This window comes from Dermochelys coriacea, chromosome 2, assembly GCF_009764565.3.
Source record: "Dermochelys coriacea isolate rDerCor1 chromosome 2, rDerCor1.pri.v4, whole genome shotgun sequence".
Taxonomy (NCBI): domain Eukaryota; kingdom Metazoa; phylum Chordata; order Testudines; family Dermochelyidae; genus Dermochelys; species Dermochelys coriacea.
Window position 1 is genome coordinate 229782792 of NC_050069.1, and position 21222 is coordinate 229804013.

General features: G+C 42.5%; 1 protein-coding gene across 1 annotated transcript in view; it reads right to left on the reverse strand.

The window, feature by feature from the left end:
- ITGA8 (integrin subunit alpha 8) overlaps window positions 1-21222 on the reverse strand; it is a 173555-nt gene that overhangs the window by 135152 nt on the left and 17181 nt on the right. Inside the window, exons 3-10 of the mRNA XM_038392475.2 lie at window positions 19343-19443; window positions 16153-16276; window positions 10791-10852; window positions 7799-7844; window positions 6521-6646; window positions 3220-3264; window positions 1218-1261; window positions 126-182 (exon numbers count right to left, since the gene is read on the reverse strand). Coding sequence (XP_038248403.1) covers window positions 126-182; window positions 1218-1261; window positions 3220-3264; window positions 6521-6646; window positions 7799-7844; window positions 10791-10852; window positions 16153-16276; window positions 19343-19443 — 605 coding nt within the window. The remainder of the gene's footprint in view (window positions 1-125; window positions 183-1217; window positions 1262-3219; window positions 3265-6520; window positions 6647-7798; window positions 7845-10790; window positions 10853-16152; window positions 16277-19342; window positions 19444-21222) is intronic.

A 21222-nucleotide genomic window follows, 5' to 3' on the forward strand; every position in this document is an offset into this window, starting at 1 on the left:
TTCACCTTTATGAAAATGTATTTCAAAGCGTAGAAAATATTACTTAATAAATTGTTAGAACTATAATATTTTAGATGATATTCCTCCAAGGGATAGTATATTATTGCTTAGATCTTTGACATTACCTGTTCACCAGTGAAATTCTGAATAAAGGTCAAGTCTGTAGAATTAATAATTGAAACCTGGCAATAGAAAAAAAACATAAAAGGTTCCAGTCATACCATAACAAGTTATACTGTAATGTAACTACAGGTATATTTAGAAAAGTTAAAGGATGGTTCAGTGGTTACAGCACTAACATAGGACCTAGGAGACCTGAGTTCAGTTCTCTGCTTCACCACAGATTTTCTGTGGGACCTTGAACAAGTCATTTAGATTTTTCTGTGCCTCAGTTCCCCATCTGTACAATGAAGAACATAGTACTTCCCTGCCTGGCAGCGGTGTTGTAAGGAACCATCCATTAAAAACTGTGAGATGCTCAAATACTACAATATCTGGGGGGAGCATATATGTACCATAAATAGGTGCTTTTTTTTTTGAGCAGTGAGTTCCAATATGAGGTTGGAATCTGGCAATATGATGTTAGAATCTGGAATCCGTTTAGGGTATGCAAGGACTACAGTCAGGTCTGTAGCTGGGAACTGTCAATTTTCCAAGCAGATTGTTCCTGAAACCTGGCTTTTGTTGTATTTACTCTATAAGGAGAAGCATTGTTTCACAACCTGCATTGCTCTCTCTTCTCTTCAGAATTTATACCATGACTTTTCACATCTGACAGTTTCATAACACATACATAGAGCATTGAACTGAAAACCAGATCTGAACGTCCCTAAGCTACGTAGACTTGGATGTTTCTTCATCATGGGAACAACCAGAACTGTATATCAAATACCCATGGACTTGGGGTGAATTTGGATTTGAGTCTGCAGCTACAGAAATACTGGCACAAGAGTTCAAAGCAGTCTTGTAACTGGCTACAGCACATACAGACTTCAAAAATAAATAAAAGCCTGAGCTTTAAAGCCCAATTCAGGAAAGCAGTTAAGCACATGCTTAAGTGCTTTGCTGAATCAGAGTCTAAGTCCATAGGAGTTTTGCCCGGATAAGGAATGCAGCATACAATGTGGCATAAAAACATGATATAGCCTTTCCTCCTCAAAACAACACAGACATGCATTTTTACTACTAATCAGATCAAATGTGGGTACAATACATACATAGCCAAAGTTCTGTGCTCCCCTTGGCACTCCAGCAACCAACTCTGAAAAGATAAATAATTAATTAATGCATACATTGTTTTAGCTGATTGGAGCACTGTCTGCTACCATACAGCCCCTATTATTTGAGAGTATGCTGTCTATTAGCTGTATCAAAGACCCCTGTAATTGACGTTAGATTTTTAAATGTATATAATGTGCTTATCAGATTCTCTAGATATATGCACAAAATATTACATCATTAAATGTTGAACTCTCGGTCTACACTAGGACAGAGGTCTCTTTCTCCCTAGTGTCCTCTAGATGACATTTACTGTATACTTCAACTTTAACACTATAGGAGAAGGAATTCCAAAATTACAGGGAATAAGCAGCAGCAGTTGGGGGCAACTGGGTTAATTTGCATGAGTTCTCCACATCCCAACTGACTTTGCACGTTTTGGCTATGGAGCTGTTCGTGCTTTTAAATAGTCCATTTTCATAGGCCAGCCTTTCCGACAAATAATCTGGCCTGCCTGAGATAAAATGCATAGTTCCTAAGGTTTGAGCTGCCTAGGAGGCCATGCATTTTTCAGCTGAACCAAGTGCCTGGGTATACTGCTCAATTTCAAAATAATTCTGGAAATAAATGAATACGGTTGGATGAACTTGCTGCTGTGTAAATGTGATTATTTTTTAACCTCAGAAGTCATTTTGCTCTAAACTCTGCTGCCACATCACATGGGGCTCGGAGCTCAGCGAATATCAGCTAGACAGGGTCAGGCCTGGTCAATATTTGGCTAAGTCTTCTACTGAACACTGGAGGAAGTGGTGTTGCTAATTGAATAGGTGGTGCTGTCTGATGCTCTGATTCAGTCCTTAACCATACTACTAGGGAACTGTGCTGCTTGAGGCATAGGTCAGATATACCATAAAACCAAGCTCTTCACCATATGAGACCAATTAAGATACGAAGTCACAAGGGGAGCAACATGAACCTCAGAGTTGAAGCCAACTTCTAATTTGGGTAATGACATTGTGCCTAGCTACAAAACATTTTCCCTGTAATTGCAGTTGAAAATTCTTCCTCACTGATTCTCCTAAACTTGTAGGGCTTGTTGCTGTCTTCTGTTACATTGCTGATCCATTTTATCCTAGAGGCAGCAGAGTTTTATGTCGGTGAAGAATCCATTATAGATATGTAGCTTGTAAATAATTGGATTAAACTTGTGTATAATCTTGTGTTGTGTGTAATCTTCTGGATGAAATTGCCACGTACCTGCAAATTGTTATAAAAATACCCCACTGAAGAATGTATTTGATCCAAGAAAGAGCCTTCACTTCTAAAAGAGGCTCAGGCATTATTCTCTTTCAGGCATTTTTGTTCATGTGCCTTTAAGCCTTTTCATATTCAGGGGATCATCTGTTCCTTATTTCATTTGCCTGTATAATTTTTTCTCTTCTTTTAAATATAGATTTTTAATATTAAGAGTTCAACCCTGATCAGCTCTGCTCTGAAATGCAAGGTTCAGGAAGAGGAGAGAGTATAGGGATCCCCTTCCCACTACACAAGCAGTAACTCAAGAACAGAATAGAACACATTGCATTAGGAGGAGGAACAGTTAACAAGCTGTCCCATGCACCATGTCCTCAAGTGATATAGTCTGTAGCTTTTAGGAAACATCCAGGATCCCAAGTGAACAGTGTTTCTCTCAGAAGCACCTGGAGTTAGCTGGCAGATGTGGCCTTAAGAGTGCTATCCCCCAGCCCTACCTGTGTAATCTTGTCCTAGGCAGAAAGATACCTATGGCTGGGGATGCACAGGTTTGGGCTACTGCAGCTCTGCTTTCCCTTGCTGTACCATCCCAGGGAAAGATTTGCCCCCAAGTACATTGGGTAGAGATTCATTATCCCACCCTTTAATATTTTAAATGTTTAAGACCCATTTTCCCATTTAGAGAACAGAAATAGATAAACAGACATGCACACAGTCATATGCTTTACATTTTGACTTGCTTCTTACCTTGTTCAAGGTCTCCAGTAAATTCCCCAGCAGCCACTGAGTATCCTGGTTTAAGAATAAATTACAAGCATGAAACCTGACAAATCATTGACTTCCAAAGAAACATGCTTCTGGAAGGGCAACCAAATTTGTCCTCTCTTTCAATAATCTCTGTGAAAACTTTATAAACTAGTATATCTAAGACTGGGGGGTGGGTGGGAAAGGAAAATCATTTGTCAAGTTATTATGGCTACCTTCATCATAAGTCTCAAAAGTACAATAATTCTACAGGCCTAAATCACTAGGAAACACATTGCTATTCAATTGCATCCCAAAATCAGCTGTTAAACATTAATACTTTATAATTCACCTGAAAATATAAACTGCAAATGCTACATCCTTTGTGATAACAGCTTTTTTATTATATTCCTTTTTTGCCACTATGATGCACAATCACACAATTGTATCTGTTATATGTAGGATCAGATTTCCAAAGCTATTTAGGCATCTAAAGATGCCGATACGTGCCCTAAAAAGGACATAAGGTTAAGCGCCTAATGCCCATTGACTGAGTAAGGACTAATGATTGGGCCCATGACTGCAAAGCCAAATACAAAGCATATGCGAGAGGACATATATCACTGCCTTCAAACTTCACTGCATCATTTCTACAATCATTGAAAAGAAAGCAACATTTGTTACATGCAGAGTTATGTGCATATTACACACAATTCCTGGAGAGAAGGAGCCACCAGCTATCTTTTAAAACATGTACTCAAAGAGATCTAGGTTTCTCTGTACAGATTACTCCTATTTATCTGAAACCCTATTATCTGAACCCCTTACTCAACCCCCAACATGAGATACATACCCTCTGCAGCCTGTATCTCATGCTGGGGAACAATGAAAGGATTTGGATAATGCAGAGGTTTGGATAATAGAGCAGAGAGCCCGGGCCAGGGCTGTAAGGAGGAGGACAAGCCCCTGGTTGCAGGGAAGGCCTCCCTGCTGCTGAATGACACCTGTGGCAGTGCAGGGAGCCCTCTGCAGCCCCACTGTCATGGGAGGGACGGAGTGGGGCAGAGCAGAGATCCTCAGCCAGGATTGCAAGGAGGAGGATGACAACAAGCCTCTGGCATGGTGGAAGCCATCTTGCTGCCAAAAGGCTCCTTCCCTCTCAATGATCCAAATAAAATCCATGCCCCCCATGCTTTCTGGATAATCAAGGCCCACTACTGCTCTCATTGAAGTCAATTATAGTTTGTCCTTAACGATAGTGAGAACAGAATTGGGCCCTTAGGCATTACTGTACTAAAGTATTACAAAAAAGGTTTCTTTTCCCTCTCTTAACAGTTGATATAGTCCCTAATTACAGTAAACTAAATCATTTCCCCCTACTGAAAAAAGATGCAAACATGAAAAGTTAGTATGCTTGCTTAAGTACATTAAAACCCATGCATAAATATAGCATCCTAGTTAGCTAGTCATTTAGGATCTGACTCTGTGAACACTTCTGTGTTTAACTTTAAGCATGTCAGTTGTCCCATTAAAATAATTAGCAAATTACTGAATGGGATTCCTTGCTCCTGTGCTTAAAGTCAAGAGAGTGTTTACAGGATTGGGGCCTTCATAATTTAGGATTTGCTTTCTCATTCAGGTAAGTTCAGTGCCTCTAGACCAGGGGTCGGCAACTGATGGCACGCGAGCCGATTTTTAATGGCACGCTGCTGCCTGTCAGGTCCCAGCCACCGGCCCCGCTCAGCCCTCTGCCAAACCCAGGCCAGGACCCCGGCAGGCAGCAGCCTGCCATTAAAAATCCTGCCTGCCCCGGACCGCTCTTCTCTGCCCTCCTCCCCCCCCGGGGGCACGGTGAAGAAGTTTGGTCCTGCCAGCTGCTGCTGCAGGGCTGGCAAGCTCCCCCCTCCCCACCTCTTCCCCCAGCGTGCTGCGTTCCTGCCCCTCCTCCTCTCCCTCCCTGCAGCCCATCAGCTGATGGCCCTTGCAGTGGAGCAGGAGAAGCAGAGCTGCAGTGCACTCGCTGCTTCAGGGAGGAGGCGGACAAGAGGTGGGGATAAGGCCGTGGGGAAGGGGGGTGGAATCAGGGCATATCCCCTCCAGCCCCCTGCTGTGAGCCGCTCAGGGCAAGGGGCTGGGAGTACCCCCGTGACCCTAGTCCACACCCCCAGCCCTCTGCCCTGACCCCTGCACCACCTCACACACCTCCAGCCCTCTGCCCTGACCCCTGCAGCCCCTCACACACCCCCAGCCCTCTGCCCTGACCCGTGCACCTCCCCACACACACCCAGCTCTCTGTCCTGACCCCTGCACCCTCCCACGACCCCAGCCCTGACTCCAGCATCCCCCACACCCTTTGCCCTGACTCCTGCACCCCCCTCACATGCCCCCAGCCCTCTGCCCTGACTCCTACACCTCCCACACATACCCAGCCCCCCCACACCCCATGTCCTGACTCTTGCACCCCCCCACATTTCCACTTCCACCCTGAGCACCAAATGGGAGCTCCTGTATCCCCCACCCTCCCACATTCTCACCTGCACCCCTTGTACCAAATGGGAGCTGCCCAGGTAAGCGCTCCACCCCCAAACCTCCTGCCCCAACCCTGAGCCCCCTCCCTCATTCTAGCTCCTAGCCAGACCCTACACCCCAATCCCCAGCCTGCTCCTTCACCTCCAGTCCTGTGCTCAGTGCACTCTCACCCTCAGCTAAGTGGAGAGAGAGAGGAAGAGAATGGGCTAGAACCAGGGAGAAGGTAGGTACCCACTCTATATGGGCAGGGCTGGGATCCCAGACTGGCAGCGGGCTTGGCAGCTGGGACCCTGGCTGGCAGGAGCCGGTGGACTGAACCCCAGACCAGCAGTGGGCTGAGCGGCAGCAGGCTAAACCGCTCAACCTCCTGCTGGTCTGGGGTCCCAGCCGCCGGCCCCGCTCAGCCCACTGCCAGTCTGGGGTTCTGGCTGCCGGCCCCTTGCCAGCCGGGGTCCCGGCCGCAGGTCCTGCTTAGCCCGCTGCTGGCCTAGGTGAACGGAACCCCAGGCTGGCTGTGGGTTGAGCAGGCTGGTGGCATAAGATTAGCATTTTAATTAATTTTAAATGAAGCTTCTTAAACATTTTGAAAACCTTGTTTACTTTACATAGGACCATAGCTTAGTTATATAATATATAGACTTATAGAGAGAGACCTTCTAAAAAATGTTAAAATGTATTACTGGCACGCGAAACCTTAAATTAAAGTGAATAAATGAAGACTCGTCACACCACTTCTGAAAGGTTGCTGGCCCCTGCTCTAGACTGTACATCTTACCTAGGTAATTGTCATCATATATGGGTGGTGCCACTCCAGTTTGCTTTTCTCTTGTCAGTTTCCTTAGAATATCCTTGAATGAATAGTCCGTAATGATATCTGCAATACTGGTGGTGATTACTTGACCTGTATTCAAATAATTTCATAGAGTAAAGGAATTCAGAGAAGAGCCAACTCCTTAAAATGCAGGGTTATCTACAGTTTTTAAGATTTAAGATTAAACACAAATTTCAAGACACTGTTTACTCGATTCATCACTAACTGTCCAATATCCATAATAATATATTGCCAGACTGCTGCAGCAGAGAAAAGCAGTGCATAGCCACTGCAATACTTTCCCACTGCCACTCTGGGAGCTTCCTGAGAATATTTAAACCAATGCATTTCCATATCATTCAGAAACAGGAAGACAATATGGAACACAATATGGTATTAACCATAACTAGCACAACTCCATTCCATTTCAAAGTGCTGGCCCAGACCTTCCAAGTCCTACTTAGGCCTAGATCATGCTCTTGCAGTGACAGCCTTTCCATAACAGCTATAATTCAATGGGATCCTATAGCCCAAGAGCAGTGTATTCTCAGAGGAGAGTTCAGAGATATGGAATTCTATTCCATCAGAAGTCAAAATGAGTCAGAATCTTTCTCCTTCAGTGACACAATGCAAAACCCATTACATAGGTCCCCCACAATAATGGAGCTGCCGAATGGCTTGACAATGTCTTCCTGGTAGGCAGACACCAAGAATGCGCCTTACTGTAATAATGGTTAAATCAAGGGAGGGGCAAAAATGTTCTGCCCTTACCTATAGCAATGCAGGTCTCATCTATATACGTGGCACCATGATACCAAAATGATGAGATGGGGTATTAGAAATGTCTGGACAGAAATCAATCTAAAAATCTCAAACTGTACGTTATGCTATGAAAATGTCACACATAACGTACTCTCTCTATTGTGCAATTGTCACTTCAATTCCAGATGAAAATAAAGTTAAGTTTGTCCATTAAGAGGCAAAATGTCAACAGTAAAACATTTACCTCATTTCACTTCCTATAGAATCCATGGCCTGATTCTGATCTCATTCTTTTTTTTTTTTTAAACACACAGGAGTCACTACATTGACTTCAGAGCAGTTATTCTGATTTACACATATATAAGTGACACCAGACTCAAACAGATGACCTTACACCTCGAAAATAATAGGAATCCAGGATGAACTTTCTCCTGACACCTGGCCTTTACTTTTTGGTTGAAGTTAACTGAGTGAACATACCTTGCCAGTAAAAACTCCCAGGTCCTCCTACTATAAGGTCCCCATTCTACAAAAACAACAGACATGAACAATGTTAAATTATAAATCGATAACATGCAGAGGAAAAGCATTTAGTACAATTATATCTAAACAACTGTCCTGTTTTATTTAAACAACAAAAGGAAAATCAGGGTCATGGTACAGGATATAGGCCCCGATGCAGGAAAGCACTTCTTTAAGTACATGCTTTAATCCACACTTTTTTCAGGAAAGCGGCTGAGTGTGAGATTAACTTTAAAGTCAAGACACATGCTTAAGTGTCTTTCCTGAATAGGATGCTTTCCTGAATCATCAGGGCAATAATATGTTTGGCATCTACAGAATAACATTTCTCAAAGACTGCTTTGTTTCTTTGTAAACAAAAAAAAAATAAAGATAACACAAAAGAGGTCAGTGATGCCTAATGTATCCAAAACAATGCTTCACAGACCGACATGGCAATAGCCACCTTATAGCCATCCCTTCGACACAGGCTAATTGGGTGAAAAGAATAACATGAATGTAAAATGGATAACAATCCGTCTCAGAAACACAATGTATGGTTACTGTGTTTAGACACACACGTGACGCTCTGGTGGTCTAGTATTGCTATTTACCCACTAGCTATAAAGTATATTCCTAGGACCCATAGTATTGTTACTAGGTGGCATAGGGGAATGCACTGGACACACTTTCAAAGCACTCTCCCCGCCCCCCAGAAAAAAATAATGTTATTGAATTATTAGCCTGCTGTTGAAAGAATCCTCCTATAAATTGCTTGGATTTAAAAAACAAAAAACAAACAAACAAAAATAAAAAACCACTCAAGGGCTGATGCTCAGCACGTTCTAAAAATCAGGCCCTGGTGAGTGACTTAAGTTGGGCATACGAAAATGGAGGCACCCCCTGGGCTGGGGCACCATTGCCCCCCTTTGGTTAGACAGGATGTAGCACGGCAGGCACCCACCCTGGTTCTCTGAATCTCTGTAGTCCTATTCTGGAGATAAGGATGTTTATTTCTGTCCCATGGGGGTGTACAGGGAAGCCCTTATGTTTGACAAAGGTAATCAGACCCTTGCCATCAATAGGCCTGAAACCCCCTTTGGTTCTTAAGTCCCTGTTAAGGGGTTGGTAGGGGAATCCAGGCCCAACCACTTCACTGGGTTCAGCTCAGATCCCTTAACCCAGACAGGAAGAATCCTCCAAAATTCTCCTGCTATACTCTGAGCTCCTTCCTACATCCCTTGGTTCTGTACGCTTCTGAAGCCTGTGGCTCTGGCTGTCCCTTCTCTAGATCATTGTCACTCCGAGGCAGCTTCTCACCAGCTTGCTGGCAGCTCCTTCTTTCTCGGGTCTGTTGCCTCCTCTGGCAGCCACCTCACCCCTCTGCTTTTCAGTTCTTTTATTCAACCAGCTGCTCAGAGGCTGCCAATCAGCACTGATGGGCAGTTCCTTCATTAACCCCTTGGTTGCCAGGCCTGCCTAAGGTCTATGCATCCCATGACACAACCAAAATCACTAGTCGATTCTGAAGGTTTGGATGGCCAGAGCAACAATAATGCTATAGCACAGGCTGGGATGGATTCAGGAGAAGTCAATGGGAGTGCATCTAACAAGTTATCTGTAACAGCTTTTATCTATTTTTGAAATTAAACTGGGAAGTTTCAAGTCTGTAAAACTTTTGAGAAATTGCAGCTGTGATGGGTTGCCCACCCCCGGGATGTCACCTGACTTATTGGGGTTTAATTGAGCCTCTCCTGCTCAACCAGCCTGGGTTCCCTCCAGCCCCTTGCAGCATACACACACAAGTAGGGCTACACCCTGCTGCAGACACAGACTGAAGTCAGCTCTGTGTGAGAGGGCTCCCCAGCACTCACGTGACCACCTTTTTTGGGAGACAAACCCAAAATACTAGTGTTTTGCACTATATAGAAATATCTGTACAGCACAAGCTCATAAAATTCACCCTCTTCCTCAATGCGAAGAGAGATATGCATGACTTCTCCCCCCCCCCATTAAAAATTGCATAAACTGGGTTTAATAATAAACAAAACAAATTTTATTAACTACAAAAGGTAGATTTTAAGTGATTAAAGAGATAGCAAACAGAACAAAGCAGATTACTAAGCAAATGAAACAAAACACACAAATTAAGCTTGACACATTAGATAGGTAGGATACAAATTAGCATATTCTCACCCTGAGTGATAAATAGGCTGGCAGATTCTTAAGGCACAAGTTGCCTTGGCTTTCCCAGGTTTTAGCCTGATTTAGTTGGTATTGGTCGGGCTTTGAGCAGCGGGTTGGACTAGATAACCTCCTGAGGTCTCTTCCAACCCTAATCTTCTATGAGTCTATGACCAGTACTTCTTACAGTTCAGGCTTTGTTCCTCAGGTGTTTTCAGGTGTGTTGTTGTAGAGAGAGTTAGGACCCCTCATGTTGTCATTGTTCCTGTTTTATATCTTCCCCCCACTTGCTGGAAAGTTTTTTGCTGTGACCTGGGTCAAACAGTTCCCATTGTATAGAGCTATGTTTGAGAGGTTTTTATTGCACACAGTTCCTGGGGTAATCCTTATGCTTGTGTGCATTTCTTCAATAAGAAGTCCCTAGCATTGTTTAGCCTCATCCATTTGAAATACAGAGACATGGTCAATATTCCCAGCTTCAGATACAAAAATGATACATGAATACAAATTAGATAAACACATTTAGTAAATCATAACCTTTCCAACGATACCTTACATGAGCCATCTTGCAGAAAGTACATCTCGGTTATGTCATATCCATATCATAAGCATATTTCCATAAAGAATATGGAGTGTAACATCACAGCAGCAACTTCATGAAAAATGTTACTCAAAATAAGAAGGGGATGAATTTCCAATCAGGGGGACTGGAATAGATGAAGGAAGAGATCAATCGGGATACGTCAGCATAAAATTTCTTCCAAGGAGTTCAAAAGTAGAATCTTACCTTGTAAAAATCTAAGCTGAAGCCTGCTTGACAGAAACCTTGTCCTTCAGGATCTGCATTGCCTGCATTATCAAAATATGAATATTTATTGATCTCATAATGCCCAAGTAGAACTTACTTATAGCCATAAGAGAGGGTTCAGCAAAGAGCCACAAGAATGATTAAAGGATTTGAAAACATGCCTTATGATGAAAGATACAAGGAGCTCAATCTATTTAGTTTGACAAAGAGAAGGCGAAGGGGTGTCTTGGTCACAATCTGTGCATGCCCATATATGGAACAGAAATTTGATAATAGGGGGCTCATCAGTTAGCTGACAAAGATATAACAAGATCCAATGGCTGGAAGTTGAAACTTGTCAAATTCAGACTAGAAATGAGGTGTAATTTTTTTTAACAGAGAACCACTGGAACCTCTTACCAAGGGTCATGGGGGATTCTCCATAACAGGCAATTTTTAAATCAAGTTTGGATGTTTTTCTAGAAGACATGATCTAAACAGGAATTAATTTGGGGAAGTCTTATGGTCTGTTATACAGGAGGCCAGATCAAATTATCACACTGGCTTTATAATCTATGAATTGTCATCACTACAAGATTTCCCAAGGAGAAATAATTAGTACCTAGATTTACATGCAACAACAAAAAGAAAAAATATATACTGTATTGAATTATTGTATTATAGGTTTCCGTTGTGAGTACATATTTTATTAAATATTGTAGTGCTGACTTATCTCCATAATTCAAAGTGATAGTGCAAATCCAACTCCTGTATCAGTCCTATAGTTTGTTATAGTAGGAAGAAAATTTCGGTAAAAGAGGATGGAAGAAAATATAAAAGCATGTATATGATTTTATTTTTATTTTTATTTTGGAGAAATATGCTTTAATGCAGTGTTTCTCAACAGGGGGTCCATGGACCCTTTCAGGGGGGCCAAGGGGCCCCACACCTAAAACCCAGAGCCCAAGCCCCAGCACCTCCTGTGGGGCTGAAGCCAGGAACCGCAGGGCTGAAGCCCTGATCTCCGGTGCCCCATGCGGGGCAGATGCCAGGAGCAGCAGGGCTGAATTCTGGAGCCCCAAGCCCCGGTTCTCCCCACAGGGCAGAAGCCCTGAGCCCATGGGCAGATTTGGGGGGATATGTGGATTTCCCCCCCCCCAAAAAAAACTGCAGTGCAAGAACAGGGCAATCCCAGGGCAGCTCCACACACACACACACACACACACACACACACACACACACACACACACACACCACCACCACCACCACCTCCTTCTCTCCCCACCCCCTGGCCAGGTTGGAGGCAGGAAGCAGGAGCCAGGCAGTGCAGGACAGCTGCTGCTCTGGCTGGCGTCAAGGAGCAGGCAGCTGCGGTGTTCCCTTGTCTCCTGCTGCTGCTGGTGCAGGGGGTTGAAGCTGCTCCTCATCTCCCAGCCCCCTTTGCTCATGCTGCTGGTAAGAGCCACCCAGGTGGGAGGACCCGGCTCTGTGGCTGGAAGAGCCCTCGGGGAACAGAGACTGCAGGGGAGTCCTCCAGGCACACAGCCCCTAGCTACCCCCCTCTCTGCACCGAGCTATCCCCTCCCTGCACCCTGAGCTACCCCCCTGCCTGCACACAGCCCTTAGCTACCCCTCTCCCTGCACCCACCTTTGAGTTATAATTTTTGGTTCTGCCCCACTCCACCCCCTCACATCCCAGGCAGGCGCGTGGCCTGCTGAGGTGAGTCAGGGGGTGGAGGTGGCGCTCCCTCCCTAGACCCTGCCATGGGGAACTGGCTCAACCCCTGCTGGCCCCTGCTCACCCAAAATAGAAATCAAAGTACATCTATGCCCAAGGGCCCTCCCGCAATCCGGCCCAGCACCCCGAGTCTCCCCTTCTCCTGCTGGGCCCTGGAGTTTTTAATAGCATATTGTGGGGGGCCTCAGAAAGAAAAAGGTCGAGAACCCCTGTTTCAATGCATTTACGAATAGCAGAATCACAATAGCACACAAAACGTTCTCGAGATCCAGTCTGACAGGATCTGGTACTGGTAGTAAATCTGTGAGCTTATGCAGTTATTGTCTTAAGGATGTGGTCTTGTTTTGTTTATTTACATTTAGCAGCTTTCTAGAATTTTTATAAAAAAAATATACCATGCAATTAAATAAACCCCACAGCCTTGAGGCAAAAGGTACAAAACCACCTAAGGAGGTAAAAAAATTATATGGGATTCTAAGTAATGAACAAATCAGGGCCCTCTGCAGAGCCATGAGATTGGTGCCAAATGATGTCATTTTTCAAGATATTGACTACTTGGGACATTCTTCTCTCACTGCCTAGCCAGGGTCCCTAGCCACAATCAATTGGCATCCTGTCCAAACCAGCGTGGGTAACCAAAAATGAATGGCTTAGCAAGGAGTCATAGAATTGCTGCAACAGCTTCATTTGCCATAAATACAAAAATAAGGGTCTCCTAGGAAGTTTGAAACTTTTGGATAAATGGTGACTTGGAGGGTGGATCAATCTGGCTGTATTCAAAGGGGCCACCCTGCAGGAGATCCTGGCTATCTATACGACCCTGAGGGACTTACAGGTAATTCATAAAGCCAGGCTTTTTGAGAGACTGGATTTCAGGTTAAACAAGTATTGAACTGTAATATAATTCAGCATAGTTGTGTATATTTGTTGAGTCTTCTTTCTTAGTTCTATCATCATGAAGCAATAGACTTGAAATAGACTACCCTGCTATGGTTGCCCAATATCTGTGGTAGGGTGGGAAGAAGAATGTGGCGGTCTTTTCTTCTTCCTCAAACCACTAAAGAAGACCTTCCCTATGAACACCACGCTCCTGGGGATGTGCAGTTACAGGGGGCTACAACTGGGCAGAAAGTGAGAATGGCCATTGGAACAGTCCCTCCACATGGCTTCATCCCTGAGCCAAAGTGACACACCAGCAGGAACTAGTGCAGAGCTTTTGAATATTGTTTTCCCACAGATTCAGCTTCTCACTCTGTGGTGTCCTCTCTCCCCTCTTCGGGGGTTTGGGCGTAAGGCTAGGCCATGAGAGGGAGACTTGGTAATGCAGCTCTATCTGGAGCTACTCTGCGGTGGAGAACCTAGTGGGTAAAGCTGAGGAGTTGGCCCTACAGACAGATGTCCCAGTCGCCTTTGTATGTGCTGAGTTCCATGGGATTTTCTTGCAGATCCTAGGAAGAATCACAGGGCTACTTGGTTGCACATACCTCAGGTGTGCATTCTCAGGGCAGGCAAACAGGGCTACGAAGAGGTTTTGGGGCAAAATCTGAAACTAAGGCCCCCCCACCTTTCCAACAAAATTACCATGGATTCAAGAGAGGCCCCAGAGGGTGATGGATGAGGCTGAAGAGTGAATCCACCCCACACTCACCCAGCTGTGGTAACTTCAGTCCCATGGGGCTGGACTCGGCACTCCACTCTGTGCACTGTGACCTAGTCATGACAAAGGGATGGCCAGGCCAAACTTTAATGGTGCTGTCACCCCATGCACCAGGTCACAGCACCTTTCACTCAGATTCCATGGGCTTGGGGGCCCACTCAAAATGGGAGGCCTGGGGAAAACTGCCCTTTTGGTCCTCCTGCCTCAGCTGGCCCTGCAGGCAAACCTCACAGCATGGCATGATGTTGTCTCTAGAACTCCACAAGAACGAACTTGGCAAATTTCACTATCATAGCCTCTTCAAAGAAGGGAGCAGGTCTGTCTACTTGGCTTTGTTGCCACTATATAAATAACAAACTGAATATCAACAACTTAGCCCTGTGTGGGCGTTTCCACACAGAGGCATAGGCTAGCCCATAACATTAGCTATTAGCGTTGGAAAACACCACATGGCAAGTAACTGTGAAACAGCAGCTATTTCTGGTCTGTGGGAGAAGTAACTGCTAGACAGTAAAATGATTCTGTAAGGGCCCAATGCAAGTCCCATTACGTCAACAGGTTCTTCTCATTGATTTTTAACGACAGTTGGAGGAGGCCTTTAAGATGCATCTCTACAGCTGCTGGGAGTGAGTCTTGCAGTTTGGGTCGACGGATTTGAGCTAGTGGGGCTCGTGCAAGCACTCTAAAATTAGTGATGTGAGAGATCGGGCTCTGAAGCTTAGGTAGGGAGTTGGGCTTCAGGGCCTGAGCTCGAATGTCACAACAACATCTACACAGTTATTTTTTAGTGTGCTAGCCCAAGCCCTGTTAATGCAAGTCTGTTGACCTGGGCTGTGAGACTCGCTCCCAGCAGCTGTGCAGACACACCTTTAGAGTTTAGAGAAATAGCACACGACGTGACTCTTTGCAAAAAAAAAAAAAAAAAAAATCACTGAGGCCAGGAGCTTAGCAGGATTCAGAAAGCAATCAAATCATTCATATGGATAATAAGAATATACAGAGTTATTGTAGTAAATATTTAAAGCCACACACACACACACACACACACACACACACACACACGTTGGAACAGCTATAAACCCTCATGCTTCGAGGCTTAAGCCAGTCTTTAGCTTTTGAGGTAGGAAGAAACTTCCTTAGGGCAGGTTATCCCATCACTGCTTACTGCAGGAATTCTGACACCTCCCTCCAAAATATCTGGTAATGGCAACCGTCATAGACAGGATACTAGACTAGATGCATCACTGATCTGATCTAGTATGGTATTTTGTGTATTCCTATAAATAACTGGGCTTGGGCCTTTATACACACCCTCTCTTACCTATTCCATAAGCAGGAAGGCATTAGAGTTGTGGAGGAACCCCCCAATTCCCACACAACACATAGCAGCATGTGCACTAGCACTGCTACCGTGGACAGCTTTCTTGTGCACAGGAAGGAATACACAATCAACCTATTGCTGGTGATTCAGACAATGCAGCCCTTTTTATCTCAGTGCAGGATCTGATCCTAGGATGGCAATTCTATAATGACAGATTCACATTCAGAATGTAACTCACGAAAGCTTATGCTCAAATAAATTTGTTAGTCTCTATGGTGCCACAAGTACTCCTTTTCTTTTTGCGAATACAGACTAACACGGCTGCTACTCTGAAACCCATTTTTAAATGTTTACTTATGCTTTTTGAGATCTGTTTGCTGCATTTTAAACCATTAAATTAAGGAAATTATATTTTATCACCATAATTGCACAAGCTTTATTTACTTAATCTCTTCTCTTTTAATTATATGATAAAGCATCCAAGTGCAGACATGTAGTTTAATGTCTGTCTTTCTTTATACTCTTTCCCTAGGTGACATCACCCAGTAATTTTCATCTAGCCAAGGCAGCACTAAGACTGAAAGCATGAAACCACTGATCACAATTTCAGTTCTATTGAGGCAAGAGCATTTATATTAAAACTTACTGTTGCGACAAGGAGAATACTCAGCATATGCACTGAAGTTCTGAATTGCAACATAGCAGGTGCCAACTGGATCCTTTTCAGGGGTGGCTTTCAGGGTCCTCCAATGATATAAGGGAGCACAAGCCTATTAAAACAATAATTATGTAACAGATCTTTTATGTGCCATGCATGCGCTAAGTCAGTTCTTCATTAACAAATTAACTATTTTTGTTCCTGTGAAGTTTCTATCATTTGGGTAGAAATTGTCATAGTAAGTGGATGAAAGAACCACGGGAACCTTCATAACCTGCAATGTTCTCTTCTTCCCTCTGCATCATTAGCAATCCACTTACATCTAAGGACCAAAACCTGCCCTCTCCCCGGACATATAGTCTCAGATAGAGTTACCCATTTTTAAGCATGTGTTATTAAACCCGCTCTGTGCCTGGATCCACAGAAGATGAGTTTGCTACTGTCCCAGTTAGGGGACTTAGTCCTTTGACCCATGGTTTTAGTTTGAAAGGTCCCTGGTTCAATCAATCCCTCGTGATTCTCATGATGTTGGTTGTTACAGTATGGTTCTGCTGTACGGGGGAATATGAAGAGGTCATACGCATCTGGGTTCTGCAGAGCTGAGCTCTCTCTGTTGCATCATGGAGGGTGTGGCCGGTGGTCTGCTATTACATGGATCCCTAGTTCAAACCCAAAATAGAGCCAGAGAGAGGACACGGCTATAGAGTAGATACTGGAGTAGCTCTACCTATGCTTCTCCCCTGCCTTGGAGGTAAGATTCTGAGACCTTTTTCTGTTTCTGGCTTGGCACAACTGGCAAGATTTAACCCTGACTGAGTGGATTTTTGCCAAATGAGTTTTTGAAACAAAACTATTTAATAAGATAGAATATATTCTATAATAAAAATTAGTGTGTGATGGAGCTGATAAACTGTCCATTTTTGCCTTGGGATTGATTTACAGTCAGATATTAATCTCTCTCTGGTAATGTATTGTTGTCATTTTTTACATCACTATAAGGCACCAGTCCTGCAATTAGCTCTGGCTGGGTGGATCCCTGTGCCCTCACAGAGCTTACTGCAGGTGTGCACATTGCTTTGCAAATGTATAAGACAGGGCTCTTCCCTGAGCAGCCTACAGTCTAAACAACATACTAGAGAAAAAATAGAGGACAATTAACATTAATTTTAGATGCATTTCAGAAAGTTTGACAAAATTATTTGCAGCAGAAAACTTATAACAGTAACATTTTGGCCCAATTCTATTTTATTGTTGCTGCTGCTGCAGTAGAAAAAAAAACCACAAGCAAAAAAACCTCCCCCCCTACCCCAAGGAACCCTATCAAAGTTTAAACCTAGAGTTTTCTCACTTCCCAAAGTCAGCAATTCAAGGTTTTGTCTTAAAACTGTTGACTTTAGCTACTGTGAGGGTTCTGGGCAAGAACTGCTGACTCAGCCCTCTGCCATGCCAACCCCCGTTATAGGAAGCAAATTGGAGCTGGCTAGAGAAAACCGGCACCTATATGGTGAATGGGAGACAGCTGCCTGCCCAGTTAGCCTGGGGCTAGATAAAGACTGAAGGGAAAGAAACCAGGGGAAGGAGAGGAAGCAAGGTGATAGCCCTTCCGTCCTGGGAGCAGACACTAGAAGCAAGATGTGTATGGGGAAAAGGTGGTGGGAGCACAACCTGTGAATAAAAAGCACCAGTGGTTAATGGATCCCAGGGTCTCCAAGTGACTTTATCAGCACAGCAGGGGCAGGAGCCAAGAGGGCACTGCCACGAACTGCTACTGCTACACTGCAGAAAGTTTGGCAAAACTTGATGAGAAAACATACTAGAACCAAAACAAAGCTGGTCTATAACGGACATTGTGGGGGGCGGTTTATGGCACAGCAATCAATGGTGGAATTTCCGCACATCTGATTAAAACTAAGGCATTCTAAGTTTCAGTGAATAGTTGTATAGGAAGATGTTATATTTCAGCTTGCTATTATTATTAGAATACATGATAAGTATTCAGCTATTTAAATCAATATAACACTTTATGACAAATTTTAGTTAAAGCCAAATAATGTGTTAGAATTTCCTTTTTAACAATAATTTGATATATGTTATCAATTTTTAAATAAAAGTACATCTACCAGATGCAGGTACCAAATCTGCAATTTGACAGCTATGATAACTCAGATGCAAAACCGCAGGGAATTAACTGTACATGTTAGTTCTGTAACACAAGAGAGCGATGTTTTATTCATCACCTGTTTTATGTCAAAATCCTTTCTGGGGTTGACCACAATATCAACTATTTAATGACATTTCCTTTAGATACTTATTCCCATTAATTAATAACTAAAACAGCTTTAAACAAATCCCAAGACAAAAGTTGTTGTTTCATAATTGTAAGGAAAATAAATTTTGGCCAAACTAAAGTTTCATATCACAAAAAGTGTTAAGTATCCTTTTCGCTGTGAATCCTAGTGCAAAAACTGTAAATGTAAAATGCCTGTGTATTGCATACATCAACTCTATGCTATGCAATAAAACTATTCAGCATAAGAAAGATATCAAATATATCGGTATAAATATGCAGTAGGGGCTTTCCATCAGTGCCTGCAAAATGTTCTATAAAATCAGAATATATACCCTAAATGTTTTTAAAAGCAAAACTCTTATTTAGTCATTATCATGACTACAATATAACAATACAATATATTATGATTGTCCTATAAAGCAAAATTAAATATTGATACAAATAGTAACATTTTCATCAGGATATCAATTGATCTTCACTGGAATTCTTGGCTTCCTTTAGGTAATTCTCTAGCTAACTTTCCTCATAAAGCTTTACAACATGTTATAGTTTTTTAAACATATGGCTATCAGTTTCTTTGTATCTAAAAGTTCCACTATTTTATGCTTTGAATAATAAATTAGATTACTCATTCGCTTGCATGATGAGTAAAATGCCTTTCTTCATTTCTAACATTGCATTAAGATTGGCTTCAAGTATTCAGTTCAGTCTGATTTTTATATATTGATTTTATTGTCTGATCTCTCTCTATATATAATCTGTTTTTGTATATATGTATATTCTAAAACCCTTTTAGTTGTGTACATACACACATGCACACACACATTTAAGATACACAGTTCAGAAAAGGTAAACATCTGAAAATGAATATCAATTCATGAAACTTACCACAACTTTTCCTTTATGAGCTTTGACAGTTGCCCCAAACCACTGATTTGACTTAAACTCAATAGGTTCCCTGGTGCCGTTGACTTTGATTTTTCTGTTGTCTGACAAAGAAAGAAACAGGCTGCTGATATCTAATTTAAAAACTGTTACTTCATTGGCTTTGGCTAGATGATAATAGACCAATGGACATATGAATTATATCACATCTATCATCCTCAGACAAGTTTCATTAATGTGGTAAAGGCATTTTAATATTGTTCAAGCACATGTCATTGGTCAATGAAAAATGTCTCTCAAACTCACATAAAATTAAATATTTGAAATGACTGTAATGGCAATGAGAAACTTAGGAAACTATGGAAAATTCTAGCCCTCTAACCACACTGAAAATGTTGCTTAGCTGGGGATTTCTAATACAGAATGAACAAGAATCCCTACAAAATGAGCAAAAAATTCATAAAACTGTTCTCAAAAGTTACATAGCTTTATACTGTGACAAAATATGTATTATAATCATCGTTGGCCAGGCAAATGCAATTTCTCAGCATGCATTATTCAAGGACCAGCATTCAGTATAGCAAAGGACTTAGTTCTTAACTGAATTACATGTGTACATACTGCCACAAGAGACAGTTCTTTAACATTACTTTATATACACTTTGCAGATGTCAGCATAAGAGGAACCATCTGGGTAAAGACTCAGCCCAATTATAATGCATTTCAGGTTTAATGAAAAGCAGACATCCCTTCCTTTCACCCTCGGTACTCTGAAGTAAACCGATTTCCCACATGGTCTTAAGGTATGCTCCTCCCTCACCAGTCACTCTTAATGAACTTCTCAATTTATATATAAGCAGCTTATTACACATATCCCCTCGTATCTGTCTTCTCTTACTTTTGTTTCTGGTTCTTATCAAAGAGTATTTCACAAGAATCAACTCTTTTTTATGCATTTTAAGTGAAAATAAAAACACACACACTGTCAAACCTGGAATGTAGAGAGGTTTGTAACATCATATTATTTGAATTTAGGTAAATGAAAAACAAAAACATACCAGTAAAAATTAGAGAGTCAACATTTTCCTGCAGTTACAGACAGTGGTAGATGAAATACCTATGTTTTTTCCTATTCTAAGCACAGGGTATATTGTGGCATTGGAGACTCTGCTGTGCGATAACCACTGACAAATGTTATTGATACAACCTGAATTAGGGTGAAAGAACCATTATATTAGGGAATAGGAAGACTCAGCATCTGTATTTTTGTTAACTTAGGACTGTGAATGAAGTTGCAGGATCAGAAAAACTGACTCAGAATGAACGTACAAAAGTTTTGAGAAAGTTCGTTTCATTTATATGAACCTGTGAAATTTGTAAATTTCTGTGCCTCACCAATACAGATTCTCTAGTACGGCAATTAGCATTTACAGAACTGGCAAAAGAGCCAGAAACTTTATCGCCTGCATACTGATTTTCAGAAATCAAGCAAGAATATATATAGAAATATATTGAATTTTTTTTAAGCTGGAAACTATTAAAGGGCCAAAACTTAGGAGTGTGACAGAAGATGACTTTTGCGAGGCACCGCATTGGGGGAGCTGCAAAATTCCACCCACCCTTTGGTGCCACTCTTTTGATTCCCTCTCCCAAAGGGGCCAGACGTGCAGACACTTTCAAGCTCTCAAAGCTTCTTTTTTGATTAAACCAACATATTTGAACACAGGCTATGTTCAAGTATGCAGTCTTGATTGAAAACAAAGCTTTTAAAGCTTGAAAATCTGCCATGGGTTTTGACTTGCAGCTGCCAACCTTAGACTGTCTCTGAAGAGTGAATCCTCAATCACTTTTCTAGCTTGAAAAGAGTATTTTTATTTGAAACA